This window comes from Carlito syrichta, unplaced genomic scaffold (assembly GCF_000164805.1).
Source record: "Carlito syrichta isolate Samal-C Ts95f unplaced genomic scaffold, Tarsius_syrichta-2.0.1 Scaffold312225, whole genome shotgun sequence".
In the NCBI taxonomy this organism is placed as follows: Eukaryota; Metazoa; Chordata; class Mammalia; order Primates; family Tarsiidae; genus Carlito; species Carlito syrichta.
In genome coordinates this window covers 521,998-538,605 of record NW_007256321.1, presented here as the reverse complement: position 1 = coordinate 538,605, position 16,608 = coordinate 521,998, and the positions used below count along the sequence as shown (strand labels likewise).

Sequence of the window (16,608 nt, the reverse complement as noted above, 5' to 3'; positions counted from 1 at the left end):
GTGGCGGCCACGGCGTTCCTGGCAGGGAGCCCAGAGGAGTCTTTTGTAATCACAACATGATCTCGTGTGCTGAGCAGCGAAGCCGGCAGGGAGAGGCCGGCAGAGGCCCGGCTCCAGTGGCTCCGGCTTCCCTCCCACTCTGGCTCCCCGGGGGCTGCTCTGGAATTCTCTCGGTACCCGCTGCTGCCATGCACTCGGCTGTGAGTGGCACTTCACCTTTGGCGGGGGGCTTCTTGGGACTGGGAGGGGGCTGGGATACCAGGCAGCCACACTCTGGGGGCAGCTGGGGACAGCTGGGCCTGGGAGGAAAGGGGCTGTGATGAGGCGGTTGGAGGCCGGGGCAGGGGCACTGACCACGGCTGAGACTCTGCGGGCAGAAAGGAGCCCAGGATCTTGGTGCAGAGACATGGCTTGCTCAAGGTGGCTCCCTGGCTGGGGCTGCTGAGGGAGCTGGCTCTCTTCTGCCCCGAACGCCAGCAGCTCAGGCTCTGGAGAGGCTGGGCCTGTGGGAGCGGCTCTCTCCTACCGGCTGGAGAGTGGGGTCCAGGGCTTGAGAGCCCAGGACGTAGCTGGGACCTCTTTTTTTTTCTGTGGTTCTGGGAGCCAAACAGCTCCCCGCTCGACCTCCCGAATCCCCTGGCAGCCTCCCAGTCACGGCAGGTTCCACTGCCAGAGCCATTTATAACTCCCAATCCAGGCTCTGCTCGGCGTGAAGCTCCCTGGAGAGCCGGGGGGGAGGGGCGGCCCCCTGCTGGGAGCTGTGGCTTCGGGTACTAGGCCCTGACCTTAGCTCCCCCCAGGAGGCAGCGACAGGCAGACAGGCCCAGCTGGAATGGGGGCTTGGGGCCTTCTACGGGCCGTCTCCCTGAGTAACCCCCTGCTTTCTCACGTGACCTTAGCTGTGAGTCTGGGGTCTGCTCCTTGGGTGGTGAGAATAAGGTTGGGTGGGTGGATGTGAAAGTTGGGAGACAGTCAGGAGCCTGGGTTCCCGGTCCCCTGCAGAGGCCTCACAGAGCCGAGTCCCCAGTGAGCAGGCAGGAGGAAAAGGATGCTGAGCTGGATCGGAGGATCGTAGCCTTGCGCAAGAAGAACCAAGCCTTGCTACGCAGGTACCAGGTGAGTGGGCTGTGATGGGGGCCGAGAGGACCCACGTGGTTGCCACTCCCTGGCTGGCCCCCATGAGCCTGTGTGGTGCTCTCTCCCTGTGGGCTCAGGAATGTGTCTTTGGGCCCGGGGCCAGGGTCAGGGTGGACACGATCCCTCTCAGAGGCTTGGTCAGGGTCCTGGGGACTTGTGATGTGCGGCCTCTGCCCCCTGGTGTTCCGCTGGTGTCTCTCTGTGTAGGCCTGTCGGCGTTTGTGTCTCTGTGCACCTGAGGGGCTATGGCCTGTGCTGACCCTGGGTTTTCCCACAGGAGATCCAGGAAGACCGTCGGCAGGCGGAGCAGGGGGGCATGGCTGTGACCACACCAGGGCTTTTCCGATCCGATGGCCTCACTGTCACCATCAGCCAGGTTCCTGGTGTAAGCCTTGCACTGGGAGATAGGGCGGGTGGCAAGGAGGTGGAAGCCCAGCCCATGTCAGGGAAGGCAGCAGCCCTTTTTCCCCTCCTTCCACTAACTGTTCTGGGGGGCACCCCCCAGCTCCCAGGCTCTGCTGCCCCCCTACCAAAAGGCCACAGCTGAAAGGGCCCCCAGTAGAAGCCTTATACCCTTTCTCAGTTACCCAGGCCTGCACCTGTGCCCCAAAGCACAGATCACTCCCAACCCAAGTCCAAGGGGGCCAAAAACCCTGCAGGAATTGGAAATAGAGAAGTCGGGGCAGAATGCTAGGAACAGTGTCTGAGGGACAAAGCCCCATTGTTTGAGGGCTCTTGGTTTCCCAGCTCAGAGATGACGGACCACTGTGGCATCTTGGGCCTCCGGGTGGCCCTGGGCCCTGGATAACCTAATGCCATTGGCATGTGAACACCCGGTGGGAGTCAGCTCCTCTGTGGACACTGCAGGGAGGGCTGGGGCTGGAACCTTGGCCCGGGGAGACACCCAGAGGACCCAGCACGCAGGTCTTGCCCGGCGCAGCCCATTGTGGCCTGAGCAGCTTCGTTCTGCAGGAGAAGCGGGTGGTCAGCAGGAACTGGGCAAGGAATGAGATGCTTGAGGATGAGGATGCAGAGGACCACACAGGTACTTTCTGCTTGGGGGAGCGAGTGGAACTGGCTGTAACCATGGAAAACAAAGCTGAGGTGAGCTGGGTAGGTGGGAAGTGCAGGTGCTGGGTGGGTCACCCATCCTCTCCAGCTCCCACACTGCTCATCTTCACTTCCCCAGGCCAGACGGATTGTGAGTGAAAAGCCCACCAGAGCGAGGAACCAGAGCACAGATGGGCCACCTGGAGGGCGCGTGGGCCGGAGTCCCCCCGTGCAGATGTCCATCAGCTCAGATTCTGCATGGAAGGTACATCTTCAAGAGGGGACGGGGACATGGATGTGGAGGTGCCCATTTGGGGGAGGCAGAGAGGCTGTGTCAGATATGTCCCTCATTTGGGGGGACAGGGTGGAGGCAGCACCTGTAAGAATTCCCACCCCCTTCCTTTCTTTGACCAGTCTCCAGCTTGGGTGGACCTTGCAGTGAGAGACAGTTTAAGCCAGAGATGAGATCCAGCTCCCTACCCTATCTGGCCTCATAGGTAGGCAGGGAAGTCAGGGAGGGGGCAGGCGGTTGTAGGGGACTGGCCATGTGCCAGGTGTGACCTCTAGGTGGCAGCAGCCCCCAGTCCTTGCTCTTGCTCACAGCCTCAGGGTGCCACTCCCTCTCTGGGCCAGTCTCTACCTTCCTGCAGCGATCCTGTGGGTAGGTGCTATTGTTATCCCCATTTTACAGAAGGGGAAATGAGACACAGGAGGCCTAACTTATTTGCTCAGACACACAGCTGACAAGCAGACAGAAACCGTGCCTATGGGAAACAGAACATCAGAGAGGGAGAAAAGCAGATTTTTAGATGGGGATGTGGAAATCTTGAGAGAAGAAGGGCTTAGAATCTTTGAATCTCCACTCCAGGCCTCCTTCTGCTTCAACTCCGTGGGGCTGAGTGTCTTCTCTTTGCAGGGTGCTCGGGAACCCCGGAGTCCAGGCGTGGCCCCAGGACCAGCTCCCCGACGGCCAGGGGGGGAGCCCCCGGAGGTGGGCTGGGACTATGTCCAGTGGAAGCAGGAGCGGGAGCAGATCGACCTGGCCCGCCTCGCCCGGCACAGAGATGCACAGGGTGACTGGCGCCGCCCGTGGGACCTGGACAAGGCCAAGCCCACGTGGGTGGCAGGGCTGGGCTGGGGTAACTGTGGGTGCTGCTTGGAGGGCTGGTAGGACCCTCCCCAGGGTGGAGAGGACCTTGCCTAGGCCCTCTAGTCAGGCCCTGGGCTCAGGGCTCTGTGTGGGCATGGGTCCCTGTCTTTCTGGGGCCTACCATCTCCCTGCTGCCCTCCATTCTTGGACTGGGATTCAGTGGGGGGTAATGTTAGGGGGTGGGGCCTGCTGTTCTGTCTGCACCAGCAACCTTACCCCCTCCTCTGTCCACACAGGCTACAGGATTGCAGCAAGCCTAGGGAGGAGGGTCCAGGCAGGGCAGGGAGCCGAAGGGGTGAGCCAACACCTACCTCACCCGTCCCTTCCTTGACTTTTTCCACCCCCTATCTCCTTGTCCTCTCTTTTCTCTATCTCTTTGTTTCCTACTTATTTTCAGAGCTGAAGGGAGGCATCGGAGAACATCTTCCTTCCGCTCCCTGACTATCAGAGGAGGGCACCAAGACTGCCCCTCCTGCCCTCTGAGCCCATAGCTCTTGTCCAGGTTCTGATTCCAGAAAGTCCCGGGAGGAGGCTCAGTGGAGGCCTGCCCTGGGGTCCTTTGGAGGTGCAGGTCTCTAATGGGTGTAGTGGCATGGCCCCTGGCCTGCTGTAGGAAGAGCTCTGTGGACTTCTGGGCTTCTCAATTTGCATACAAGTCAAGACACCTAGCCAGGCTCTGCTGACCCCCAGGCCAGGCCTCTTTTGGGGAGGCAGAAAACCCACAACTGGACTGAAGGCTGTAGCTTCTTGGTGCTGGAAGAACTCGTGTTCCTGCTTTATGTGTTCTTTGGCACCACACCCTTTCCCCATTTCCTTTGCCTCCCTTAGGCCCCAGGAGCCACCGCAAGCAACAGCCCCCACCACTGCCCCCTGATGGAAAAAGTGAGTTGGAGGAAGGGGACGACCTGGCTCCTGATAACTGACAAGGGAGCCAGCCGACCTGGCCCTCTTCTCGCCTTGATTTGTGTACTATGCCCTGCAGGTCGGGGTGGACAACTCGGCAGACCCTCCGTGGCGACCGCCACAGGCAGCAAAGCCCGGGGAAAGGAGAGGCTGACTGGCAGGGCCCGAAGGTAACAGGTGTCACGGGACAAAACTGAAGCGGGCATCTGGGCGTCCTGACTTCCTGGACCGACACAGGCCCAGGTGCCTGCTCTGTCCCTGGGGCCCCTGCCTCCTAGCTGACTGCTGCCTGATGGCAGGTTAATGAGATGTGGGAGAGGCCATCCGCCGAGGAAGCAGCAGCAAGAGACTGGTGTCCAGGGAGGCTGGTGATAATTACAGCAGCTCCCTTCCCCCGGGAAGTGAGGTGTGTCTTTCCCAGGCAGTGCAGGCAGAGACATGTCTGGAGTCCCCACAGAACTCAAGGCAGTGCAGGCTTGGCCATAAACAACAGCTGGGAACCCGGGATGGGGCTAGGGTGGGTGGTGTTTGAAGGAAATAGTTTGATTTGGGGAACAAAGCCAGGCTGGGAGGGAAGTGTCCCGGAGCCTCATTCTGGTTCTAATCCCGTTCTGAGATCCTTGGGCTTCTCCCTGGGGCACACGGGCCACCAACTATGGAGAGGGTGGCATGAAGTGGGGCAGGGGAAGGAGCAGGGCCTGCCACGTGCTGTGTTTCTTTAGGTGGGATACGAAAGAAGACAAAGATGAGCTGGAGAGCCAGGAGGTGGGTATTTGGGCATAGGATGGGCGGGCTGGGGACATGACCCCTGAACTTAGCAGCCAGCTGGGTCATTCTCTTGTTTCAGGGAAGCCAAAGCACAGAAACGGCCCCCAGTGAGGAAGAACAGGCGCAGAAGCAGAGCGGGACAGAGCTGGGCAGGCTGGGGAGCGCCCTGGCACCCAGCCCAGCCCTAGCATCTCCGGAAGGGCCAAAGGGAGAGTCAGGGGCTTCCACAGCCAGCTCAGGCCCCAGCTCTCCACAAGAGACTGACTTGGTTCCCCTTGACCTCTCTCTGGGAGGGGGCCGTAGCCCTGGGCCTGGGGAGAGCACGTGTGTTCTTAGTCCGAGGCCTGGGACCCAGGAGAGCTCTGCATCCTGGCCAAATGGCTCTGAGCAACCTCTGGGGTGGAATGACCACCAGGTTGAGCTGGAGGTCCAGACTTGCCCTGAGCCACAGAGAGAAGCAGGGCCCCCTGAGCCTAGAGAAGACAGGTCTGGCAAGGCTGGAGCCCAGCAGGGCCTGGCTCAGAGGAACAAGCTCCTCAGGGGAACCAGCCAAAGGGCAAGAGGCACAGCAGGTGTGAGGAGCAGGACAGGGCGTCCTGGCCCTGCAGGAAGATGCTGAGCAAAATTCTGGGTGCTGGGGAGCCAGGTGGGGAGAGGAAGAGGGAAGAACTCAGTCAAGAGTCTTCTATCTGATGGGCATCTTGTAGCTGGTGGCTTGTGCCGGTCTGACTGAGCAGTGTGACAAGCTCTCCAGCAAGGCGGCCTTGTGAGGGCAAGGAGCCTGTGCACATGTGTGCTTTCATGTGCAGGCACAGCCCCTACTATATTCCTGTGCTGGCATCTGGTGTCTGAGGCTGGTGAGCCCTGACCCGGGCCTACTGCTGTGCAGGTCACATGCCTTCTCTGCCGTGATGAGAGAGCAAGGCTTGATAGCACTCAGTACTTGGATCTCCTGGCTCTCAGTCATTCCTCAGGGCCTGGTCCTGCTCTCCAGCCACAGGCTTCAGGCTCCTCCGGTCCAGGCAGCCTCAACAGCTGGCACGGCCAGTCCAGGCCTGGGCCCTTTCCTGTGCCCCTGCCTTGCACTCGTATGATCCACAGTTCCAGACTCATGGAAGGGCCAAACCAGGGGAAGCTCAGTAATTACCTGCCAGCCTCCTGCCTCTCCGGAAGAGGAGGCTGAGGCCCAGAGAAAGGGAGTTGACACAGCTGACCAGGGCTGGGTTGGGAATCACATAGCAGCGCTCAGATCTTCTCTGTGAAAAGGAGGATCTCTGGAAAGGCTTCCTCTCTGAAATGGGGCAGGGTAGAGAAGGGAAAACCTCCTCTCCCCACAGCAGGGTGGGAGAGCTCACTGTCAGGCTGCCCTCCCCCACACCCAGGTCAGACATTACGAGCACCAGAATGGAGGCAAGGGCCTGGCCCTGCATCCCGGGGTCATTTCCTGCCCTCTCCTACTTCCTCTCTCCTCCCCACCCCACCCCACCCCCCTGCACTAGCACCAGGGCCGCATAGAAACAAGGATCAGACAGGGGCTCAAGACACAGAGGAACAGTGACTTCCAGCTAAGTACGACATCAGGACTTGTCTTTCTCGCTCAGTCTCCATTCCTGCCCCTCCCCTGAGGCCCACGTCTAGTGAATTATCCAGACTCCGCACAAGCTGTGGCTTCCTCTCAATTCAACAAACATTTCCTGAGCACCCACTACCAGTAATTCAGCCGGTAGGCGATGGTGACTTTGCCAGCAAGAGGGAGGGAGGGAAGAAACCCAGTCATCCGGCAGATCAAGGCTGAACAGCAGGAGCTGTTCTTAGCTGCAGGTGCTTGGCAGGGCTGAGGGAAAGATGGTGGGAGGACCTCAAAGGGAACCATCTCACCTCTGCTTGGCAGAGATAGATGCTCCCCTCTTCTGTTCTACATGCCCTCTGCTCCCAAGCCCTTGCCTGGATCTCACCACATGGTCCCTTCTGCTCCTCTCTTTTCTGGTCCTGCCGTGGTTGCTCCTTTCTGCTGAGGGCTGTGGGCCTCACATACCCCTTGAGGCTCCAGGGAGAGTCTGACCACCCCCAGGATTTCTCCACTATTCAACATGAGGCCTAAACAGTGGGATCCCAACTCGGACTTCCTCACTGGCTCTCAGCTTTACCACCCAACCCCTCTATTCAGAAAGGTAGGAGGGGTATCTCTTCAGCAGAGCAGACCGTTAGAGAAATGCTTCTCACATCTAAAGTGAAGAATAATGTAGGTTCTAATTCAGCAGTCTGGGGAGGTAGAGCCGAGAGCCAGTGAGGAAGTCTGAGCTGGGATCCCACAGGGCTGGGCTGGGAGGTAGGACCTGAGACTTTGATTTCCAGTAGGCTCCAAGTGAGGCCTAAGCTGGACCACACTTGTGAGTAGTAGGGGTTTGGGCCAGGATATATGGAAGGCTGGGGGCGAAACAGGATCTAGACCCTAAGGGCGGGTTTCTGGCTATGTAGGGGATGGTGGAGGGCTGCCCCTGCCAGGTGGTGGGGGCTTCCTGGCTTCAGAGTTGGGCAGGAAGCTGAGACTCCTGGGGAAGATGCTTTATAGGACAGTGAGTGGGTGGTGCCAACTTCCTGCAGTGCACAGTGAGAAGGCTGGTTAGGAATGGGATGGCATGAAGGAAGTGAAAAAAGTTGGTGTGGGGTCAATCAAGAGAGTTCTGGAAAGGCTTGGAAACATTCCTGTGAGACATGGCTAGTGAAGACTCCAAGGTCAAGTTTTTCTCTTGCCTTCCAGTCCCAAGTGTATGGCATGGGCCCGGGAATCCATGACTGCCAAAGGATGGGGCTTGGGTTGAGCAGGTTCAGGCACAGCCCTTGGATTCAGATGTCTCCAAAAATCACTGTGATCAAGAAGTCAAATTCTAAGATTCACAAACTGCTCCCCAGCCCCCAGCGCTGCCAGCTGCACAGCTGTGACTTCACTGCAGGGTCTACGCCCAGGCACGTTTGACCTGGGGTGAGGATGTAGGAAGCAGGCTGCATTTGGTTCAGCCCTCACGATGGGATCTAAGCAGGAGAGAAGGCTGAGCAGAAGGGCTGTGGAGAAATAGGACTTCTCTTTAGCAGCAACACCGAGAAGGCTGTCAGGAGGAGGTATGTCACGGGAGTCCCAGGGGCTAGAGAGAATGGAGACTGGCACAGGACATCTTCATTTCAGGACAGTTGTAGTACAGGCAAATGACACTTAACTCTTCTCAAAAAAGGGAGAGCTTTTCTTCAAGATAAGGGAAGCAACAGCTATGGTGGTGACTCCCAGCTCTCCAGATTGTGGCCACCCCTCCTGCTCTAGAATGGAACCAGCTATGGAGCAGGAGGAAACAGAGGTAGACACCCCTCCACAGACCTTGGGGTCATGGAAAGCTGGTTGTCTTTCTTCCTGGCTCTTTTTTTTTTTTTTTTTAGTTGGAGTCTTACTCCTTTGCTCAGGCTGGAGTGCAGTGGCACACACGCTCACAGCCACCCCAGCTGAACTGCTGGAGTCCAGCGATCCTTCCGCCTCAGGCTTCCATCCCCCCACCTTTTTTAAAATGTTCCCTCAGTTCCTTTGCTTAAAGGCCTGACTGGGAGCCTTCCACTTGGAGGTCCTTCTCCAACCAACAGGCAAGACTACTCTTCAAAGGTGAAAGGGCTTCATTAAATACAGCTATCAAGAACCCAAGCACAGGGCTGAAGGACATGAGGAAGAAGGGCACACAAGAGCAGGAAGGAGATGGGAAGGAGAGGATGGCTTTACCTGAGGCCCGGAACAAGGAGGGCAGAAGAGGCAGAGGCCTCTCCATCCCAGGTCCATCCCTGGCAGATGGTGGAAGGGAAATGCAGTAGACCAGACTATAAGAAAGACATGCTTGGTGACCAGATGTTTTGGTCAAGTAGAACAAGCACAGGTCTCGGAATCTGACCGACTGAATCTGAACCCTAGGTCTGCTGTCAGCTGGGTGACCTTGGCCAATTTTAACCTCTAAAAGCCTCAGTCTCTTTATCTGCAAAACTAGGCTAGTAGTACCTACCTTGAAGCGCTGCTGAGAAAATTAAAGATAAGAGTATGCAAAATATACCGACACGCAGTAGACACTAGTCACAGTAGCCTGGTACACAGAAGGCACTCAGTAAATATTTGTTGAATAAATGAAGTAGCTGTTTGGTGTGATCTCTGTCAACTGTTTTCTCTTTCCTGTTGCCCTTTCTTCTAGCTTCGTCTTCGCTGGGGGCCAATATGCTTTCAGGGAAATGGGGTGGTTTGAAAAGTTTTTCCAACCCTCCAGGACAGTCAGCTTCTTTGAATCCCTGTGTGATCTAGTGGGGTTAGAAGCCTCACAAAGGGCCCCTGCTTTCACAGGGCCTGTCTTCACCCACTGGCTCCATCACAGCTCAGGGGGCTTCCTCTTTTCGTCTGTTGATATCAGTAGCTATCTCACAAACTCATACCACAGTGTTTGCTTCTTTATTTTCCCCAGAAATCTCCTTGCAGAGTTTGTTCCATGCCTCCCAGAGTTATGTCTATCACCCAGAGGGGCAACATGACTGGATTTCTTATGGCCAAAAGACAGGTAATCGGGGATCCTTGGAAGCAGGGGATCCCAGCTCTCCAATAAGGCACAAGTTTGGAAGGTTTGGCCACCAATCAACTCTAGTCCCAACTCTGGTCTCAAGGGCAGGGATAACAGGAAAAGAGGGCACTAGTCCCCAAAAAGAACAAAGGAAATGGCAAAAATCCATATATGGCCATATATTTTTATTCTGGGGACTAAATCAAGGGGAGGGTCAAGCGAACAGGAGAAACAAGACACTCTTTTACTTTTGTCTCGAGTCATTTATCAGTGTCCACAGACCCCACACACATCTCTTTCTAAGCCAGGGTTATCAGGGCTTCTGAGAAAGGGCTGACAGAAGTTGACCACAACCCCACCAAAGGGGGAGAACTCCAGGCTGGGAAAGGGAATGACAGGAGCCAGCAGAAAGCATGGACCGAGGCTGCTTTCTTTCCAAGTCTGCGGGGCCTTACGTCACAGCCCCTCATTAAGCATCCACTTGACGCTGGGGAAGTGAAACAGCACAGACCTGGCACCAGAAAGAACGAATGTGGCACCCACTGCTCCTTTTAAGGACTGGCTCGAGAAGCAGCAACCCTCAAGGCAGGAGGTGAGGCAAACACATCAGTACCTTTGTGGGAGAGGGAGGAGGGACTCTTTCAGGCCTGTCTCTTTCTTAACAAGCTCTCCAGGGTCAGTTCTCCGGCAACTGTCAAAAATAATGGACAGCGTAGGCTTTTTCCCTTCTCTTACAAACACTGGGGACACAGTGTTTCCTCCTTCCCCAGCAGGGCAGCTGGTTTCGACCAAGAAAAAGGGTCAAAAGTCACCTTGATAATCATCTGTAAAAAACAGAAATACCCTAAACCTTAAGTTACAGCATCAGAGGGAAAGGCTGGGCTAGTGGCTGTCAAGCTCTAGCATGCATCAGAATTACCTGAAAGGCTAGTTAAAACAGAATGCCGAGCCCCACCGAATTTCCCCTTTAGTTGGTCTGGGATGGGGCCCGAGGTGTCATAGTTCTAACGAATTTCCAGGTGATACAGATACTATTGGTCTGGTGTAATGTTTACTACCTACCCCTTCACATTTCTTTCCATGCATCATTTTCCCCCAAGGGCCAGACATTCCCTTGAAAACACATGACTTCATGTATACACTGTACTTTTATTCCCAAGATCTCAAAGTCCTCTCACATCTATTACCTGCATTTGCTGCCACGAATTACCATTTGGCTAGCGGAAAAGAGAGGTCAAGGGCCCTAAAGGCCAATGTAGAAGCCCCAGGTTTCCTGCTCCAGTTCAGGGACTCCTCCCAAGAACACACTGACACCCCACCCAGGCCCTCATGATGCTGTGAGCTGCTTACATTTGAGAGACTGGTCAGCAAGAGGCAGGTAGGCCTCTAGGCCTCCAGCATACAAGTGTGGGGAGACCTCGACTAACGACTCAGAATACTGAAGCATACACATTTGAAAGGAAATCCTGGGTAATCAATACAGTTGCTTATTTTGGACAAGTTGGTTTGGGGACCTTTGAGGTTCATTTGGTATACTATAGGCACTAAATAAACAGTTTTTGGATTAGTGGTACTGGTTTATGGAAAATATTCTTAAGGATATTAGTTAGATTCCTATTGTTATGTAACTGATAAGCTACTGCAAAAACAGACTACTGGAGTTAAGACAGGGTAACCAGACTTGGTGGTTCAGCCTATAATCCCAGCACTTTGGGAGGCCGAGGCGAGTGGATTGCCTGAGCCCGCGGGTTCAAGACCCACCCAGGCAACTTGGCAAGGCCTTGTCTCTACAATAAATCAAAAAAGTTAGCCGGGTGTGGTAGCGCACACCTGTAGTTCCAGCTACATGAAAGGCTGAGGCGGAAGGATGGCTGGAGCCCAGCAGGTAGACGCTGCGGCGCCCGGGAGCATGCTACTGCACTCCAGTCTGGGTGACAGAGTGAGACTGCAACTCAAAAAAAAAAAAAAAGAAAAAAAAAAGAAAAAAAGAAGACAGGGTACACTATCTTGTGGACATGACTAAATTCCTTGAGGGCAAGAATTGTGTGGTAGTTTTCTGGTCCTTTAGTAGTGACTTAACAAATGCTTATAGAATTGAATGGGACATAGAGACACTGGTTTGGCCAGAGTGCTCCTAATTGACCAGCCTTTTATGCACAGTGTAGCGCTGGGAGCCCTGACTGTTTCTGCACTTAGGATGGACAGCTTGGTAGAGTCTGCAGTCTGGGTGTGTGCTAGAGATAAGTTTTTTTTTGTTTTTCGAGTTGGAGTCTCACTCTGTCACCCAGACTGGAGTGCAGTGGCCGCTCCCGGCCACTGCAGCCTCGACCTGCTGGGCTCCGGCGATCCTTCCGCCTCAGCCTTCCAAGTAGCTGGAACTACAGGTGCATGCTATCACGCCCGGCTAATTTTTTGATTTATTGTAGAGATGAGGTCTCACCAAGTTGCCCAGGCGGATCTCGAACCCGTGGGCTCAGTCAATCCACTCACCTCAGCCTCCCAAGGCACGGGATTACAGGCTGAGCCACCAAGCCCAGCTTTGTTTTTTTAATTAGCTACTGGAGAAAACAAAAAGCATAACACAGGCTTTTTGGCAGCAGGAAACCACAGGCTAAGTCAGCAAGTGAAACAGATGAGACCAAAAAACTGTCGACAGAGCAGGTATTTTTATAGCTCTCAACATTAGGCTGTAGGGCTGGGACAGAGGAGACAATGACTGGGTGACATATCCTAGTTGTCAGCACCACGTGGAATACGGCTGTGGACTTCTGGCACCTGGAAAAGCAGGAAGGCCAACTCTGATTCCCTCAGCTTGGAAATAAAGAAACTGAGGCCAGAGAGGTCAGTGTAGCTATGCTTTTCTTTAGAAAGCCACACCCTGAACCCAATTATGGGCTGTGAATTCAGGTACACAAGTGGATTATGAAAGGGACACCATAATAATACTAAGATCGATTCCATCCAACATGGCAATCAACCTAATGACCAATAAACTAAGCACCCACTGCTCTGTGCTAGGCACTGAGTTAGTGCTGGTCATGAGAAATGAGCAAAGCCACCTCAGTCCCTCCCTCCACTGAGGGATGGGAGAAAAAAAAGTACAGCTGTGGCCCTTATGCTACTGAATTGTAATTCCAGAAATACCTCCATTCTCTGTAGACAGGAAAGAGAGGACAATTATTACCCCTTTTAAATAGCTGTGGTAGCCCAAGCTCATGACCTGACATTTCAGTTCTCTTTAAAGAAACATGTAGAAACAAGTAGACACTCTGCATTCAGCATTTCAAAACAGGATATAAATATACAACTAAAGAACACACTATCTTAGAATTTCCCAGTGGAAACTAAAGAACAAGGTAGACAGAAAAGCTTCCAAAACTGTGGTCTCCTGCCATGTAGAAATCTAAAGCCATTAGGAAGAGAAATATTTCTTATGCTTAAAACCTCAGAGAAACACTTTTTTGCACCTTAACATCAATGGGGGAAAGAAAAGATACTCTCAAACTCAGCCTAATGGGCTCCCTGATTTCCCACCCTCCAAAATATCACTTTCAAAAAAGGATTATCTCTTTCTTAGAATTCAGATTGTCAGGGAATAAACAAATGCACATAGTAACTACCAATATAAGCAACACCTAGAAGTGGTCCTGCTAGTCCAGGTACAAAGCAGTTGAAGGAAATTAGCCTCCCTTTGCACAGACCTCTCCTTCCAGGCTTAAGATGGACAATTTTGCAGCTAATTCCTAACCCTGGAAAACAAGGCTATTCTGACCCCTGCTCTCCAGCAAACTAGGCCTTGTCTCGTCGGCCAGCAGGCTCCTGCTGTATGTGTGAGTGTATGTGCCCAACATGGGAAGCCGTGTGCAGCTGCAGAAGCCACATGCCACCATCTGCAGGAAGGAGCGGTAGACTAAAAGAGCTCAGAAACTCTTTCACTCCCCTTCTGCTCTGCCTTACCAAGCCCTCTCACAGAAAGCCATTGTGTAGGCTGAAGAGGGAAATAAAAGAAGGCGGACTTTTTCCAGGCCTCCCTGCAGACTACAAGGTGATGTAAAAGAACAGTAGCTACCCCCCAACAGCTCTGCTGAAGTGCAGGCCTCAGGGGGCCCCACCAACACTGGCTTCTTGCTCAGATTTGTACTGGGCAGCATTGTCTAATAATGAGCTGAGCTCAATTGCTTACCATGTATTTTGCAGCATAACTAATCCCTTATATTTGTGCTTTTCACCCACAAGTCTTTTTTGTTTGCTTTAAGGGGAGAAAAAGTCTCACCTTTGAAGCAACCTACACCTCTCAGCCATTTGGGTCTCTTGCCTCCCCCAAGATAGACAAAGCTCTGATCAAGCACTACAAATGCATGTTTGTCTTTCCCAGTGTTAGCACTTGAGTTATCTAGGGGCCAATGGTTTAAAGGTGAGAACTGATGCTATCAGACAACATATCCTCACCTCAGCAGCGCTCAGCCAGCTAAATGTTTGCAATACATCTTCATATTCATGCTTACTGGTCCTTTAGCTAGGCATCTGCTCAGAGTCCTGTAAAGCAGAACTTTTTTCAGCCTCTTTAAGGTTGGCAAAGGTGGCTGTGCTAGATATCATTTATTCTCAACCTGTGATTGTCTCTTGACTAAGATGGATTCTGCCACCCTTCACTAATCAATTCAGTCAAGCCATCAAGCACCGAGAACAGCAGGGCAATTGCTTTCTCCACCTAAACCCATTTATCACCACACATTCACATCTCAGACCACTTAACTCTTCCAACCTTTACTCCTTCCCCACAAAGTACAGTAAGAGAAACAATCAACTTACACAGGCTTAGGCAGAGTTCTTAGAATGTATTTTTGTTCACCTGAAAAATAAAACTTTTAAAAAATATACAGGACTTTTTGAGTACAGTTATATCTTAAATGGCTGAATTATAAATAACGTCTCTAGTCATGTTCACAGCTAGGGCTGGAGTGAATGTCCCAATTCCAGTGAAGGCTTTAGAGAGTCAGGAGGCCAGCAGCTGGATCTATGAGTGGTCTCTCTAGACTCTTTGATCCATCCCAAAGTGGATTTAAACAGTCCAGAAAGCAGGGGTCAACAAAGGGACAGGGGTCTGGACTCCCAGATGTTCTCCTATGAGTTCAAAGGATTATTGGAATAAGAGATCAATTTACAAATTATTAAAATATAGGACTAAAAATTCACACAGTAAATATAAATTACAGGTTATTATTGAAGTTATAAAGTGGCATTTTATGTTTTTCCCCCCAGTCTCCCACCAAAAACGTAAAAGCCTCATAGGCTTCCTAATGACTGAAGTCCTAGTCAGCTGCTAAGAAACTGCCTTTAGCCGAGAGACCTTGGGGTGTTACCAGCCTGCTGGTAGGCTGTGACAGCGCAGTTGCTATTATCTTGCCCACAACAGGACATGGCTTAAAGCAAGGCTGTTGTCCTGTAAACTTAGATCAGAGCTAACTAAGCATGTAGGCCAGAAAACTGGAGAGACAAACCGTTTCAGGACTCAGGTGGGTAAGTTATTTGTCTTCTCCTTTAAGTGCGTATTTCCCAAAAAAGGAAACACTAAGGGGTTTGATATCTCATCACTACCCACACACAGTTGCCTAAAAGCAAGTGGCAGAAGGAAATGGAATCCAAATTGAGGAAGTATCATTCTTGCTGCCCCAGAGTTATACGTATGTCATTTCTCTCGATGTTTCTCATTTCCTTTACAAAATTACAGGCTGCATTTAAGTAGGGCTTATCAGGAAAGGTAAAGATGAGTCAATTCAACCTTTCCATGGCTGGTCTGTTAACTGGCCCTCACCGCGTAACCCTAAAACACAGTACTTAGCCACCAAGGTGAGTTTGAAGCCCACCTTCCAGCCTTTCTGATTCTGTAGTGTAACTCAAAATCAGAGGATGCATGATCAAAGCTCTGGTGTCACAACAGATTTCATCCCAAATCACAGGGCTGCTTTGTCACTACAGGTTCAAGAAAAAGGGAAGGCAGGTGGTTGCTGGAACAAGATAACATCTTGAGGAGCAGGAAAAAGAAAACAAGATAAAACATTTGCCAATCACTCCACTTACAAAAGCTTGTTCTTCCTAAAAGAATTCTGTGAGGGGGAAGGCCAGGACTGAAGCAGAGCAGCATTGCTCTTTCCCCTCCTTCCTCCCTGGCCCATATCCAGATACTTAGGGCTGCAAGGGAGGCCTCTCTGGTGGGGGCACTAGGATGAAAGAGTTGGGGATCAGTACATTTCCCACCCTCCCTAAACCGCTTTTATTTCTCCTAAGGTTTTCCACTGTCATGACAACAGTCTAAGAATGATTATATTCTTTTGTGCAAGAACGTCATAAACTTATCTTCTAGAAATAGGAGGGGGACAGGGGAAAGAGTGGGTGATTTTTAAAAAGGCGTGATTGTGCCCTTCCGCCTAGGTGCTCTTTGGGGATCAGCAAATAGCCCTTGCTTGACCCCATCAGTCAGTAGCTACACAGGGTGTGGGAGAATACATAGAATTCTATGTGGTTATAGCTTCTAGTGCATATGTCAACAACTATATACAGGGGTCTATAAATTAAATGATCTCTGGCCACTGCAACTAGGTTGACGTACCTGAGCTCCACTACTTTTTTGCCCTCCCCTTGCGAGAGCTTCAGCTTATTAAAAGAGTCCCTACCGCTCCCTCCTTCCCCTGAGTCTTGGGGGAAAGCCCGGGTCACCCCTGCACATAGGATACACCGGAGCGAGCGGCGCAGAATGTTCGGTGCTGGGATCTCCCTCCCCCTCCCCCCATCCCCTCAGGGCTCTGGGCCCTGGCGCAGCACGGTCCTGGGAAGACCAAACCCCTTGTCCCCGGCGAGTCGTGGTCCCTTGGCTGAAGGTCGGGCCGCGGGCCAGCCGCTCCCGGGGCGAGCCGGCGATCGTGGGGTGGGGGTGGGCGCTCACTTCCGCGGGGGTCACTCCCGCGGGCTCCCCGCCTCATCCTGCTGCAAAGTCCTGCCTCCGGGCTCGAGGAGGATGCTTCCCGG

At 53.0% G+C, this 16,608-nt stretch overlaps 1 protein-coding gene across 1 annotated transcript; it reads left to right on the top strand.

Moving 5' to 3' along the window:
• Positions 1–46: 46 nt before the first annotated feature.
• On the top strand, positions 47–5,627 carry CUNH15orf52 (chromosome unknown C15orf52 homolog). The gene is made up of 11 exons (XM_008069845.1): positions 47–200; positions 1,003–1,116; positions 1,415–1,522; positions 2,110–2,241; positions 2,327–2,452; positions 3,104–3,303; positions 3,574–3,632; positions 4,166–4,219; positions 4,320–4,410; positions 4,963–5,005; positions 5,088–5,627. The coding sequence occupies exons 1-11, from the start codon at positions 57–59 to the stop codon at positions 5,625–5,627; spliced, it is 1,611 nt and encodes a 536-aa protein (XP_008068036.1). The 5' UTR covers positions 47–56.
• Positions 5,628–16,608: the final 10,981 nt, after the last annotated feature.

What these genes read in the sequence shown, in the direction of transcription:
- CUNH15orf52 (XM_008069845.1), top strand. Translation starts at nt 57, where the DNA reads ATGATCTCGTGTGCTGAGCAGCGAAGCCGGCAGGGAGAGGCCGGCAGA. An exon ending in CTGCTGCCATGCACTCGGCT is followed by an intron (nt 201 to 1,002) that starts GTGAGTGGCACT and finishes GGTCCCCTGCAG; the next exon opens with AGGCCTCACAGAGCCGAGTC. An exon ending in ATGAGCTGGAGAGCCAGGAG is followed by an intron (nt 5,006 to 5,087) that starts GTGGGTATTTGG and finishes CTCTTGTTTCAG; the next exon opens with GGAAGCCAAAGCACAGAAAC.